This window comes from Halichoeres trimaculatus, unplaced genomic scaffold (assembly GCF_033239565.1).
Source record: "Halichoeres trimaculatus isolate MK-OKI-2021-1 unplaced genomic scaffold, fHalTri1.1 fHalTri1_scaffold_23, whole genome shotgun sequence".
Lineage (NCBI taxonomy): Eukaryota > Metazoa > Chordata > Actinopteri > Labriformes > Labridae > Halichoeres > Halichoeres trimaculatus.
This window is the reverse complement of record NW_027437201.1, coordinates 23,757,501-23,771,761: the sequence shown is the minus strand read 5'-3', so window position 1 is coordinate 23,771,761 and position 14,261 is coordinate 23,757,501. Positions and strand designations below refer to the sequence as shown.

The window sequence follows — 14,261 nt, the reverse complement described above, 5'->3', positions numbered from 1 at the left end:
GAGAAAGGCTGGGAAATGCCAAAAAAAAATTGAGAAAAGCTGAGAAATGCCAAAAAAGTTGAGAAAAGCTGAGAAATGCCAAAAAAGTTGAGAAAAGCTGAGAAATGCCAAAAAAGTTTAGAAAAGCGGAGAAATACCAAAAAAGTTGAGAAAAGCTGAGAAATACCAAAAAAGTTGAGAAAAGCTGAGAAATGCCAAAAAAAAAAATTTGAGAAAAGCTGAGAAATGCAAAAAAAGTTGAGAAAAGTCAAGTAAAGTTGAGAAATGCCGAGACACGCTGAAAAATGCCAAGACATCAGGAGATGCTACCAATAGATCAGTTTAAGAGTCTGTGTAGATCTCCTTTCACATACAGCAGAGTGAGCTGTCTGGCTGTCTGGGCATCAGGCTGAGGATGTGTTCTAGAAAGTTCCTCAGACCTCACATAGAAACCTCTTGAACCAAAGGTCAAAGGTCAAAGGTCACTAACACAGACCCTTGGTTCATGAAGAGTCTCTGTGCAGATTTTCATGAAGCAGCTCGTATCTGATGACTGTTTCCCTCTCACACGTTTTACTGAGCAGAAACTTCTGACACTTATTCATCATCATCATCATCATCATCATCATCATCATGGCTGGTAGCTGCAGTCACACACAGGTCACACCTTTTTCATGCAGCTCAGTGAGTCGTAGGAACATCAGTAGAGACGCAGCATGTGTAACAGACGAACTCTTGGTGGAGTTTATCCAAAGTCGTGACCTTTTTCCTGGGCAGTGAACTCCAGATCACTCACATGTTCAGCTTAGGGAAGTTATTTAGGTCAGTGGTTGTTGGCTGAAAGAAAACCTGGACCCTCTGGACTCTCTGGACTCTCTGGACTGATCTGTGAGCCTCTCAGTTTTCTGTCTTTCTGGCCTTTTGATGTCTACCAAACCAAACCAAACTGCAAGTGTTTGAGCTTAATGACTGTCTCAGTGATTGGCTGGAAAGAAAACCCGGGCTGAACTCTTGGGACTGTGCGGACTGAACTGACTGATCCTGGGTCTGAGGTTGGGTTGGAAAGCGCCTGACGTGAGCTTCGTGGTGCGAGCATCCGTCTCCCACAGCTCAGAGAAACATCATGTGTTTCTGTGTCAGAGCAGAGACATCAACCACTGTGCCACCATGCAGTCGAGCATTTTTGTCTCGTTTTAAGTAAAAAATGTTTTGTTTTAAGTTATTTAAAGACAGATCGAGGCATGAATGGCTTATAAAAAGTGAAACAAAATCTGCCAATGGAACAAGAAAGCTTTCTTAAAACTTGAATAATGTCTTGATAAAAGTAAATTTTCTCTTGTGCCCTTGGCAGTAATTTTTTACTTGTTACAGCAACTCAGACCTCATTTCTGTCTTTAAATAACTTGAAATTAGAAATTTCTCTGGACTAGTCAAGTGAATGTGGCTTAGATTGAGTCTATAAAGACATTTTTTACTAAAGCTAAGACAAAAACACTTGATAAGATTTCATTTTTTTTTCCAGTGAGATGATTCAATGATGAGATGAAACTTTACCGTCACTGCTCTGCTGAGAGAGGGCTTTTATTTTGAAATGTTTTAAGCAATGATATCCTGTCCGTCATACTGAGGCAGTTTCCTGTGTGCGGTCTGAACCACTCTTCCTCTTTGAGCTGATGATTATCCTGAAATCTTTATCTCCAACTGTGTTTCTGGAGCAGGTTTTAGCTTCCTACAGTTTTAGTTTCTGCTTCAAAAGCAGGAACATGCTTGAAGCGGTCCTCGACTTTTTTTGTGCCACAGACTGTTTCGATATCAGACAATATTTTCACGAACCGGCTCTTCTTCTGTCTCCTCAGTGGCTCTTTTACCCTGCCTAAAGAAACCTTCCAAAGATGTTTGTTTTGCTAGCTTGGGGGGTTTGGCGTCAAGCATGAGTCATAAGCTGCGTTTCCACCAAGCAGTCCAGGTCGGTTCAGTACGGTTTGGCTCAGTTTGGTGCAGTTAAGCCTGATCCTGTTTGTGTTTCCACAGCAAACTGTGCCCTCTGGTGGTTGGCGGCATGTCAGCTGGATGCTGAAAGCCGCAGCTCTTAAACAATAGCGTGACTGCGTAGCAGCACGACACAGTTTACCTCGCTAATAAATCCAACGAAGAAGAAAAACGCAACACAGTAAACAAAGAGCACAGATGAAGACATGCAGCATTTCGTCCTCTCTGTGATTGTCATGTAGCTCTTTGATACAAAGAACAATCAAACTTTGTTTCAGAGAAGTCTGTGAGCCGCCAGGAGAAATGCAGCCGCTGTCACACAGGAAGTGACGATTCTTTGGACCAATCAATGGACTGCAGTGTTGTAGCTCCACCTTCTGAGAGCGGATGGGTTCAGTCTGGCTCCCAAACGAAAGGGTCTCAAAAAGTGGGACGGCTCGTCTCGGTTATTTGGGGATCTGTCCCGGGATAAGTCAGTGGAAACGCCACAAAATGCGCGCCGTGCCGAGACGAACCGAACCGGTCTGCTTGGTGGAAACGCAGCTTCAGTCAGGTATGACGGAGAGAATCTGCTCATTTTTCTATAAAAATAAATCAAACTGAAATAATGTAAACTAAATATTTTTTATGTGCGGCCCAGTACCAACTGACCCATGGACCGGTACCAGTTTTCAGCCCAGGGGTTTGGACCACTGCTTTAAATAAAAGATCAGACTTAGAATAAGAGAACATGCTTCTTATTAAAGAAAATGCTTCAAATAAAAGAACAGGCTCCAAACACAAGAACACGTTTCACAGGAACTGCTTCAAATTAAAGAGTACGCTTAGAATAAGAAAACACGCTTCAAATAAAATACAGGGTTAAGATAAAGAACACTTTTTAATTCAGGAAACACAACAAAAAAGGAAAATGCATGAACACACTTTGAGTTAAAGAACACACTCAATTAAAAAAAACAGGCTTTGAATAAAAAAAACAGGCTTTGTATGAAACCTGATGCTGAGCCTCTGGTCCAATCAGAGCTGACCTCAGAGCGCCTCATGTGATGATGTGTCTCTGCGCTCACACCTACGCTCAGAAGAAGTCATTACCAGTGATGATGTTTCGGTCGGGTGATGATGTCTCTGAGTTAATGAGCTTCATGCTGTGACTTTTTATTCTGGTAAAAACACAAACTCAGTTTCCTCTCATCACTCTCTCTGTTCCTCTCCTTTCCTTCTTTAAACCGTGTGTCGTTCCTCTCCTCGTCTCCTCTCTCCTCGTCTCCTCTCTCCTCGCTGTGTTCCTACCTCCTCAGTTTCTCCCTCTGTCCCTGCTGACTCGTCTTCAGTCCCCTCTGACTCAGTGATACTCTGCTCCTCGTCGTCGCTGAGGCCTGTTTCCTCCTGAGTCCACTTCATATGCAGATTTCTGGCCCGGCTGCAGAATCGCCCAAATAAACTCAGAGCTGCTCTCGCTGCTTGTCTCATCAGGTGGATGAAATCAAAGTCTGCTCCTCTCCTCAGGTGCTCCTCAGGTGCTCCTCAGGGTGTCGTTGCTCGTCTTTACAGCGCAGACGTCTCTTATTGAAATACATTTCTTCTCTGGCTTAACTTCCTCTGAGAGGAATAAAGAGGCCGACAAAACAAATATTTCAGATGATGAAATCTGTGCAGAGGAATCTCCTGAGGGGACAGTTTGTTACAGGGACGTGACGCTACAGGCGGGACGTTTCCACCAATCAGCAGCCCCTCAGGTGAACCGTGGAGGAGCTGCAGGTTTTTCTCTCTGCTGAGGCTCAGAGCGCTGAGGACAAAGGGATACTCAGGAACCTCTGAGAACTCTGGGTCCAGAGCAGGAACCAGGGTCTACTATAGCTCCTGGAAAGATCCTGGGTATTTCCTGTGTAGTTCCTGGGTAGTTCCTGGGTAGTTCCAGGTTAGTTCCTGGGTAGTTCCTGGTTAGTTCCTGGGTAGTTCTTGGGTAGTTCCTGGGTAGTTCCTGGGAAGTTCGTGGTTGGATCCTGGGTAGTTCCTGGTTAGATCCTGGGTAGTTCCTGGTTAGATCCTGGGTAGTTCTTGGGTAGTTCCTGGGTAGTTCCTGGGTAGTTCCTGGGTAGATCCTGGGTAGTTCTTGGGTAGTTCCTGGGTAGTTCCGGGTTAGTTCCTGGGTAGATCCTGGGTAGTTCCTGGTTAGATCCTGGGTAGTTCCTGGTTAGTTCCTGGGTAGTTCTTGGGTAGTTCCTGGGTAGTTCCTGGTTAGTTCCTAGAAGTTCCTGGTTAGTTCCTGGGTAGTTCTTGGGTAGTTCCTGGGTAGTTCCGGGTTAGTTCCTGGGTAGTTCCTGGTTAGTTCCTGGGTAGTTCTTGGGTAGTTCCTGGTTAGTTCCTGGGTAGTTCTTGGGTAGTTCCTGGTTAGTTCCTGGTTAGTTCCTGGGTAGTTCCAGGGTAGTTCCTGGGTAGATCCTGGGTAGATCCTGGGTGGTTCCTGGGTAGTACCTGGTTAGTTCCTGGGAAGTTCCTGGTTAGTTCCTGGGTAGTTCTTGGGTAGTTCCTGGGTAGTTCCTGGGTAGATCCTGGGTAGTTCCTGGTTAGTTCCTGGGTAGTTCTTGGGTAGTTCCTGGGTAGTTCCTGGGTAGTTCCTGGGTAGTTCCTGGGTAAATCCTGGGTGGTTCCTGGGTAGTTCCTGGTTAGTTCCTGGTTAGTTCCTGGGCAGTTCCTTGGTAGATCCTGGGTGGTTCCTGGGTAGTTCCTGGGTAGTTCCTGGTAGAATCAGCTGCTTCATTCCTCAGTTTCAGTGTGATGTCAGCAGTGACTTCAGAGGGGGAGGAGTCTAATATGAAACTGCGAAGACTGAGGATGAGTCATAAAGTTAGAGTTCAAAACAGCCTGAAACAACATCATCATCATCATCCTCATCGTCATCCTCTTCGTTATCAACATCATCATCTTAACCATCATCATCTTCATCAGCATCATCAGTAACTTCATTCTAATCATTATGGTCTTCCTCGTCACAATCAGCATCATCATCATTCTCCTCCTCATCATCATCATCCTCTTCATCATCAGCAGCAGCATCATTAGCATCTTCATTCTCATCATTCTCATCATTCTCATCATTCTCATCATTTTTGTTTTCCTCATCATCATCATCCTCCCCCTCATCATCATTTTCATTATTTTCATCATCTTCATCATCATTAGCAGCAGCAACATTATTAGCATCTTTATCATCTCATCATGATCATCATCCTCTTCCTCATCATCCTCATCATCCTCATCATTATCATTTATTACCAACCCTTATCATCTTCATCTTGATAATTTCCATCTAAATCTTCACCATTATTATCTCCTTTTTTATTTATAGTCTTTATTGTCCTCATGGTCTTCATCGTCATTATCATCATCATCATCACCACCATCCTCACCCTCATCATCAGGTTTGTTATGATCATTTGGAAAAAACATGTTTCCTGTTTAGACGAGAGAGAGCCTGAGGACTCTTTCTGATCTGAGAATGACTTTAGGTACACACACACACACACACACACACACACACACACACACTCACACACACACACACACACACACACACACTCACACACACAGAAAGTTATTTCATGGTTCAGCTGAGGGCAGAAACACTGAACGCTCTCTTTGTTTCTGTTTCTGTGTGAGGAGCTGAAGCTGATATGAAGTCAGATAGCAGCACAACACCACTCTGTGTGTGTGTGTGTGTGTGTGTGTGTGTGTGTGTGTGTGTGTGTGTGTGTGAGTGTGTGTGTGTGTGTGTGTGTGTGTGTGTGTGTCCTTTCTCCTGATAAACGTACTTCATCTCTGTGCCTCCTCTTCTCTAAGCTTCCTTGTTTTCTCTGTTCCCTCTCCTTGACTTAAACACTAATCCATGTTCCCTTTTTTCCTCCCTTTGTCTTTTCCTCCTTGTATCCTTACATCCTTGTTTCCTCCCCTCCTGTCTGGCCTCCCTTTAGGTCAAAGGAGATGATAAAGGAGGCCATCTTGGACAACGACTTCATGAAGAACCTGGAGCTGTCTCAGATCCAGGAGATCGTGGACTGCATGTACCCGGTGGATTATGGGAAAGACGCGTGCATCATCGAGGAGGGCGACGTGGGCTCTCTGGTCTACGTGATGGAAGGTGAGGAGGGAATCGAACCTGTGACCCGCTCTGTGTTAGTGTGTGTGTGTGTGTGTGTGTGTGTGTGTGTGTGTGTGTGTGTGTGTGTGTGTGTTATATAAGCAGCCTGTGCAGAAACGTGCTCCTCCCACCTGAAGCCCAGGTTGGAGCTGTTTGGAGCGTCCTGCAGAGACAAACCGTTTGGTGGATCAGAGGAGGTTTGTGCTGGACTACCTCCAGTCCCCATGGGGTACCCACGGCCTCTCTGAAGCCGCTAACACTCACAGGACGCCTTTATCTCTTTGTCTCTGAGGATTTGGGCTCGCAGCGGCTCGATAACAATCCTCCAGATGGCCAATCCTCCGTGTCGGTGGGCGGCAGCGAGCGGTGTGAAACGCTGATGACATTTATATCTAAGTAAAAGCTGCTGTGTGGATCAGACTCCAGGCTGAGTCCAGGCCGAGTCCAGGACTGAGCGCTCAGCGTCAGAAACAGATCTCTGTGTCACTTTTTATTTCATATCTGTCAGATTATTAGCCAGCTAACGCTAACGTGACTCATTCTACAACAGAGCGCTGTGGGCAGACAGACGGGCTGCTCCTACCATGAATAAACATGTGTGTGTGTGTGTGTGTGTGTGTGTGTGTGTGTGTGTGTGTGTGTGTGTGTGTGTGTGTGTGTGTGTGTGTGTGTGTGTGTGTTTGTGCTGGTCCAGCTCACACTAAGTGGGTCAGACTCTGTAGTGGGCGACCAAGCTACAGACCTGCAGGGGGAGAGATAGAGATGAAGAATGAGTCCAAACAGGAAAAAAACAATTAGTGTATGATGTCATCAGTTCCCTGATGATGTCACTGTAATGTTATCAGTCTGAAGTTAGTTTAACACACTCAACGTGTCACAAACTCTCAGGAGGCAGCAGACGTGACTCTGTAGTGGAGGTCACTGCATTCAATCCTGGATGCTACGTCCTACTTTGGCTTAATCTTAGTCTATTTAATCCAACAGCTGATTAGAAAAATCAACTTAACACTGTTTTATTTTGAAGTTTTCATTAAACTTTATAAGATGGACGTGTTGGAGAATATCGGCTCCAAATATCACTTATCCTCCTTGACTTTAATAATCGGTGTTGGTATCAGACCCGAAAAAAACACATCAGTCCGTCTCTGCTCTGGAGATAAGATGACCACGATAAAAAGAAAACCATGAGCTGTGGAGCTGCTGAAATCCTCCATCAGGACAGAACGGGACCGGTCTGGGTCCAGAAACTGGTCTCCTGGTTCACACACACGTTCACAGTGAGACCTGAAATTAAAACCACTCCAGATCATCTGAAAGGAAGGGGTCTTCATCCGGTCACATCAGAAACAATCACGCTATTAATGCTGCAAACTAATCACTACCACACACACATACACACACACACACACACACACACACACACACACACACACACACACACACACACACACACTAGCAGAGTGATTTACTTCCTGCCTCTGGATCAATCTGTCCTCAGACCGTTAACGGCTGAGTAACGAGACCTCTGTCACCGAGGGAGGAAGTGATCCCCAAAAACAGACCACAGGGCAGATTAAAAGACTGTGTGTGTGTGTGTGTGTGTGTGTGTGTGTGTGTGTGTGTGCCAAGTGATACTGTGATTGGAGAGAGAAACAGATGCAGCAGTTTGGTCTCATTATGTACAACAGGACACACACACACACACACACACACACACACACTCACACACACACACGGCTCTCTGGTGGATGCAGTTGGCATGACAACCTGTTGGATGACCATTTTTGGCTTTTGAATGTTTTCACGGTTCAAGAAATCAGAGGAAAAAGAAACAAAGAGGAAAAAAAAACAGAGGAGGAGAGGAAGGAAGGAAGTAAAGAAGGAAGGAGCAAAAGGAGCAAAGGTAGCAAGGAAAGGAAAGCTCAGATTCAAAGTGAAAGAAGTTTCAGCGAGTAAGTTAATGAGTGACACACACACACACACACACACACATAAAGCAGCATTTAATGATACACACATCACTCACAGCAGCATCATGCAGTTATTAGAGAGCTGCAAGGCACACACACACACACACACACACACACACACACGCACACACGCACACCTGCATCCAGCTTAAAGCCCCCCCCCCTCTCTGTGGTTGTCAGTCGCCCACTCTCCGTCCTCCTTCGCTCTTAAATAACAGATTTCACATTTCAGGAGTTTGACCCTCGCTCCTCCTCCGCGCTGTCAGACTTTGTGATTATGTGTTAGAGCTTAAGTGTGTGTGTGTTAGTGACTCACCTGTGGACAGGTTGTGCTTTACCTGCAGTCAGCTGGGCGCCTGTCAGGACGGCTCAGAGAGGAGGAGGAGGCTGAGGAGCAGCAAATCATCATCCATCAATCTGTTTAATTTTACCTTAGTGTCAGGAAGCTACGGTGGCCCTGAGAGGACAACAGCACAAAAAGACAACTACACATATGTTTGGCCTGAATGGAAAAAGTATAAAAAAATTAACTTAAAATAAAAACATAAATACATACATAAATAAATCAACATAAAATAAATAAATAAATGAATCGATAAAAATAAATAAATACGTAAATTAATCAATTAATTAATTAATATAAAATAAATAGATAAATAAATCGATATTATAAAAATAAATTGATAAAATATAAATAATAAATAAATATATGAATAAATACATACATACATAAATAAATCAATATAAAATTAATGATTAAATAAAAAATATATAATAAGTTTTATGATAAATAAGTGAATAGATATTGAATACAATAAATAAATAAATCAGTAGATATAAAATGAATGAAAAAATAAATATATAAATAAGTGAAAAAAATTGAAAAAAAAACTTTACAAAAAGGATTTTCTTGGAAATGTGAGATATTAAAGATTTTTATTAAAAATTATTGAAATATTTTTAGATTTTATGATAGATAATAGAATTATTTTTAGATAAACAATAATTTAATTTATTATTTTCAGAATAAATGATGGATTAATGATTTTAGGATAGATTTATAAATAGCTTATAGGTTTAAAGACATATTTATGAATTAATTTTCAACTTTAATGTTGATTGATTCATTATTTTTTAGAGTTTATGATGGATAAATGATTTTTTTAAAAGTTTTTATGATGGATTTAACGATTTTTTTTAGATCTTAAGGTAGGTTTTTTAGGTATTATTGATTTAAAGATATTTTAATAATTTTTTTTTAGATTTTATAATAGGTTTTTTGTTTTGGATTTTTGTAAGATTTATGTATGATTTTTAGATTTTTATAATGGAGTAATTATGTATTATTAGATGTATGACAGATTTTTTTAATTATTCTACATTTTATCATAGATATTATACTTTAGGAAATGTTTGTTATTTTTTGGTTCAATGAAACATGTTTGAGTTTAACTGCGTGGCTTTTAAAATTTTTTTATTTTTTTTTGAGTGTCATGACATTTTCATGCTTTGCAACATAATTTAGTTATTTGGTGAAATGAAATGTTAAAAACAGGTCAGAGAGACTTTCAGGTCAGTGTCACCTTCCTCTTTCTTCGCCCTCTTCTAATCAGGAAGATAAAATTGTTTTTTTATCTGAGAGTTTTTTATTTATCAAAGAGACGAGGGGTCTCTGCAGGAGAGCATCTGAAATATAACACGGAGTGAATCATTCCTCTGAGTCCTCCTCGCTAATGAAGACCAAGAGCTTTCATATGCAAACACACACAGACACACAGAGCAGGTGAAATGACAGGTGGCGTGTGTATGTGTGTGTGTGTGTGTGTGTGTGTGTGTGTGTGTGTGTGTGTATGTAACCCTCCAATAAGATGAATGAGATCAGAGATTTATTGTGTTCCTGTGTCAAAGCATGAAACACGGTCCCTCACATGAAAAACTCTCTGTCTCTGTTTCCTGTTCTCGCCGTGCGTCTCGCCCAGAGGGGAAGGTGGAGGTGACCAAAGAGGGGATGAAGCTGTGCACCATGGGACCAGGGAAGGTCTTTGGAGAGCTGGCCATCCTCTACAACTGCACGCGGACGGCTACGGTCAGGAGTGAGTACGCTCTGCTGCTCTTTATCCAACACGGGTCAAAGTCTGAGACACTTCAGGCTCCGCCCACTCCAGACCCATCCAATCAGCAAACAGTCTATAAAGGTCTTCATCCTGCAGACCTCTGTGAGCCCTCCTCCAGTTTAGCTCCTCCTCCGTGCTGTGTCTGATTGGGTCAGGGTTGTACGGTCCTCGCTGATGCTCGCTCTGCCTGTTTGTGTGACGGGACTTCACTTAAAGCCTTGTGCTGAAAACACGGCTCATGTCTTATTATCTCGCTGCTGTGTGACCTGGAGTCTGTTGCCACGGAGATGCTAGTGTGTGTGTAACCACGGAAACAACAGGAGGCACTCCAGCAGCAAATGTTAGCGCCTGAGCTCATGAGCTGAGGTGTGTTTGAGAGGTGACTGTTACTGACTCGTGTGTCAACGGTCATGTAGAAACATTTATTATTCAAGACGCTCCATCCTGATTGGTCAATTCTCTGCAGAGGAAGTCTGTCCTGTTGACTCTGTGGTAAAACGATGGGACTTCCTGTTGGAGACGCTCCTGAATGTTGGTTTGACTCCTCTTTGGAGCTCTCTCTGTAAACTTTCTTTCGCTACCTGTGGTTCGTGCTCTCAGATAAATCCCTGAGTGTCTCTCTGATTTATAAATTATTCATCCGTCTGTTTCTTTGAGCCTCTCAGAGAGCAGCTGTTGAACTCCTCTCTGTCTCTTTACAAACGCTGACCCCTCGACAATAAAACTTTATCCTCTGAGCTTAGATCAACACTTCAGAGTCCTCTCTCTGCTCCTTCTGCTCCGTCCTCTGTCTGCTCTGTGTTTGTGGAGTGTTTCCTGTTTTCATAAAAACTGATGTTAATTATTCATCCGAGTCGTAACGCTGACAGTGACCGCTCGGCGCCGCGCAGGAGAAGCATCAAGTCCAATCTGTGAGAGCCGATAAACTCCAGCCGGAGCTCGAGTGTTAATACGAAGATAACGAGCGAAAAGCTTCAGCAAACGGAAAACGAATCCCCCTCGAACCCCGCGCTGTTGCCAAGAGACAGCGATGCCAAAACTTTGCTCATTGGCTGGACCGGATGGTGTTGCCTGGCAACTGCTGCTTAGTGAGCGCTCCACCAGGAAGCACTGACAAAAAGTTAGAGTCCACACACACACACAGAAAGACACACACACACACACACACCGCTGTCAGAGTTGTGAGGATGTTCTGTGGTTCAGACGGCAGAACTCCCACGCCTCCTGTCCACAGCCTCCTCGTCTCCAAACATCAGCTCCCTCCAGCTGTCGGCAAGCGAGGAGTTAACGCCCCGAGCTCCAGCTGCTCAACTTTCTCTGTTCATTTATTTAATGTTTGAAAAGAAGAAGTTCTGCTTCCTCTTAGTGGTCTGAGCACGGACCAATCAGGTGTGAGCAGGAGGATGAGTCAGTATGGAGAGCAGCAGCAGGAGGTCTGGAGTCCTGACCTGGAGGACAGGTTTTGGAGGCTCAGAGCCTTCAGAGGACGAGCCGTGGTCAGCCTGAGGTGTGTGTGTGTAAACATGTTGATTGGTTAATGAAGTATCCACGCCACGCTGACATGTCTCGCCCTGAGCGGCTGCAGAGCGACGTTCCTGCAGCTCCAGTTAGAAATAAACGACATTATTTAGAGCCAGCCATGGCGCTCCGAGCAGAGTCTGCTCTCCATCAGCCGGGATTCACAGCGGTGCAGGAACATTTCTCTGGATTATTTCCAGCTTCCATCAAATTTAACAAGCTCTGCAGGTACACACGCTTTCTACCTGAGCAGGTTTCCTCCTCTGCAGGCCGTGAGTCCACGTTTACGCCTGAGTGGAGACAGATGATCTGACAGCTCAGTCTCTCTGATGATGGAGTGTGAGCTACCTGTTGACCTCTGACCTTCAAAGAGATGTTTTCAGGTGTTTTCTGCCGTCTGAAACATGTCAGGTGTTTACCTTCAGAGGAAATGTGAACGTGGAGCGCAGAAACCAGCCTTCAGAGTTTCTGTTCCTGCAACTTTACAGACGACTGCTCATTAAAACATCACCAAGGAAACTACTGCAGAAAACACACACATGCCTACACACAGGTAGCTCAGCTGTAACCACGGTAACCAGCTGTCTGTCTGAACACCTGTCCTCAGGTTTGAGGAATGTCTGAGGATGCAGAGCTCACGACGGCTGAGAGAGAGAATAATTTAAGCTCCTCTTTCTCTCTGTGGCTCCTCCACGGACGCGTTTTATGAAGTTTAAGGTACCGGAGTTTCCTGCCGACAGCGTCATAAAGTCAAAGACGAGGACGCTCAGCAGCTCCTCAGTCCTCGGGGATGTTTTTATGACTCTGGATCTAAACCTGGGTCAGCTGAAGATGAGCCTCTAAACCCAGACCTCTGCAGCGTGCAGTGTGTGTGTGTGTGTGTGTGTGTGTCTCCTCATTAAAGCTGAATCTTGTGTATGAACTTCTGCAGCAGTCTGAGGTCTAACATCACACAAGCACATGCACAGGTGTGTGTGTGCTGTTGCTATGGCGACGCACAGCATCAGGATGTATGTTTTCCTCTGATGTCCGTGTGGCTGCAGTGATCCCTGTCTCTCTGTGGACTCACAGCTGGACCCTCAGACCCTGAGACCTGATGTGTTCAGGGTCCATTTGCAGCTCTGCGCCGTCTCACAGATGAGAACATGACAGGAAGTGAACAAAGGTGTGTTTACCTGCTGTGTGTCTCAGCTCTGGTGCAGGTGAAGCTGTGGGCCATCGACCGGCAGTGCTTCCAGACCATCATGATGAGGACTGGACTCATCAAACACGCAGAGTACATGGACTTCCTTAAGAGGTGAAGTCGCTCTCACGCTCTCACTTCCTGCAGGGTCAGCTGATCCACACAGGAAGGCCCATATATGGACTACAGCCCAGGTGTTACAGGTAGAAACTAACCCTCCTGTCCCTCTGTGCACAGTGTCCCCACCTTCCAGGAGCTTTCTGAAGAGACTCTCAGTAAACTGGCTGACGTCATGGAGGAGGTGAGACAGATTATCACCATTTGTTTCAGCCTTCACGATCATGTTTTCTCCTTAAAACGTTCAATGATTGCACCAAAACCAACAAATGCTTCAGTGTTTCTGTTCCTGTGAATAATTTGTGGTAGAAACATTAGTTCAGTTATTCTTCTTCTGTGTTCAGACTCATTACGAAGACGGCGAGTACATCATCCGGCAGGGCGCCCGAGGAGACACCTTCTTCATCATCAGTAAGGGGAAGGTAACGCAGACCGTCCTCTCTGAATATATCTGACGCTCATCCCTCTCTCCATCTCTCCTCCTGACCGCTCCTCCTCGCTCCTCCTGACAGGTGAACGTGACCCAGGAGAGCTCAGCCAATGAGGAGCCCACACACCTCAGAGAGCTCAGCAGGGGGGACTGGTTTGGAGAGAGAGCGCTACAGGGGTAAGACTGTGTGAACTCTGAGGTGTGAGAAGGTGTGAGGATGAACATGAGGAGGTGTGAAGATGTATGAGGAGGTATTATAAGGTATGAAAAGGTTTAAAGAGGTATGGAGAGATCTAAGGAGGTATAAAAAGGTTTGAGGAGAAATAAGATGATGGGTATGAAGCAGTATGAGAAGGTATGAGAAATAATGAGATGGTTTGAGAAGAAATGAGAAGAGATGCGCTAGAACCAGGCAGTATTAGGAGAAATGAGATAGTATGAAAAAGGTATAAGGAGGCATGAAGCAATATGAGGATGTATGAGAAGGTATGTGGAGAAATGAGAAGGTATGAGGTGAAATGAGAAGGAATAAGGAAATATGTAAAGAAATGAGGAGCAATGAGGAAATATGAAGCAGTATGAGGAGGTACAAAAAATGTACGAGAAGAGAGAGTCTGAGGTATGAGAAGGCATTAGGCAATATGAGAATGTATGAGAAGGTATATAAACATGAGGGGGCACAAGGACAGTATTTCTTGGAGGTATTTCAAGGTATAAGAAAAGATGAATCAGTATGAGAATGTATAGGAAGGTATGTGAAGTTGAGGAGAAATGAGAAGGTATGATGAGAAATGAGGAGATATGAGGTGGTATGCAGAGAAAT

The 14,261-nt window shown here is 44.3% G+C and overlaps 1 protein-coding gene across 1 annotated transcript in view; it reads left to right on the top strand.

Annotated features, from left to right (window-relative positions):
* Window positions 1–14,261, top strand: part of LOC141784931 (cGMP-dependent protein kinase 1-like) — a 28,547-nt gene that overhangs the window by 3,577 nt on the left and 10,709 nt on the right. Inside the window, exons 2-7 of the mRNA XM_074662905.1 lie at window positions 5,940–6,106; window positions 10,056–10,169; window positions 12,900–13,005; window positions 13,129–13,192; window positions 13,353–13,430; window positions 13,521–13,615. Coding sequence (XP_074519006.1) covers window positions 5,940–6,106; window positions 10,056–10,169; window positions 12,900–13,005; window positions 13,129–13,192; window positions 13,353–13,430; window positions 13,521–13,615 — 624 coding nt within the window. The remainder of the gene's footprint in view (window positions 1–5,939; window positions 6,107–10,055; window positions 10,170–12,899; window positions 13,006–13,128; window positions 13,193–13,352; window positions 13,431–13,520; window positions 13,616–14,261) is intronic.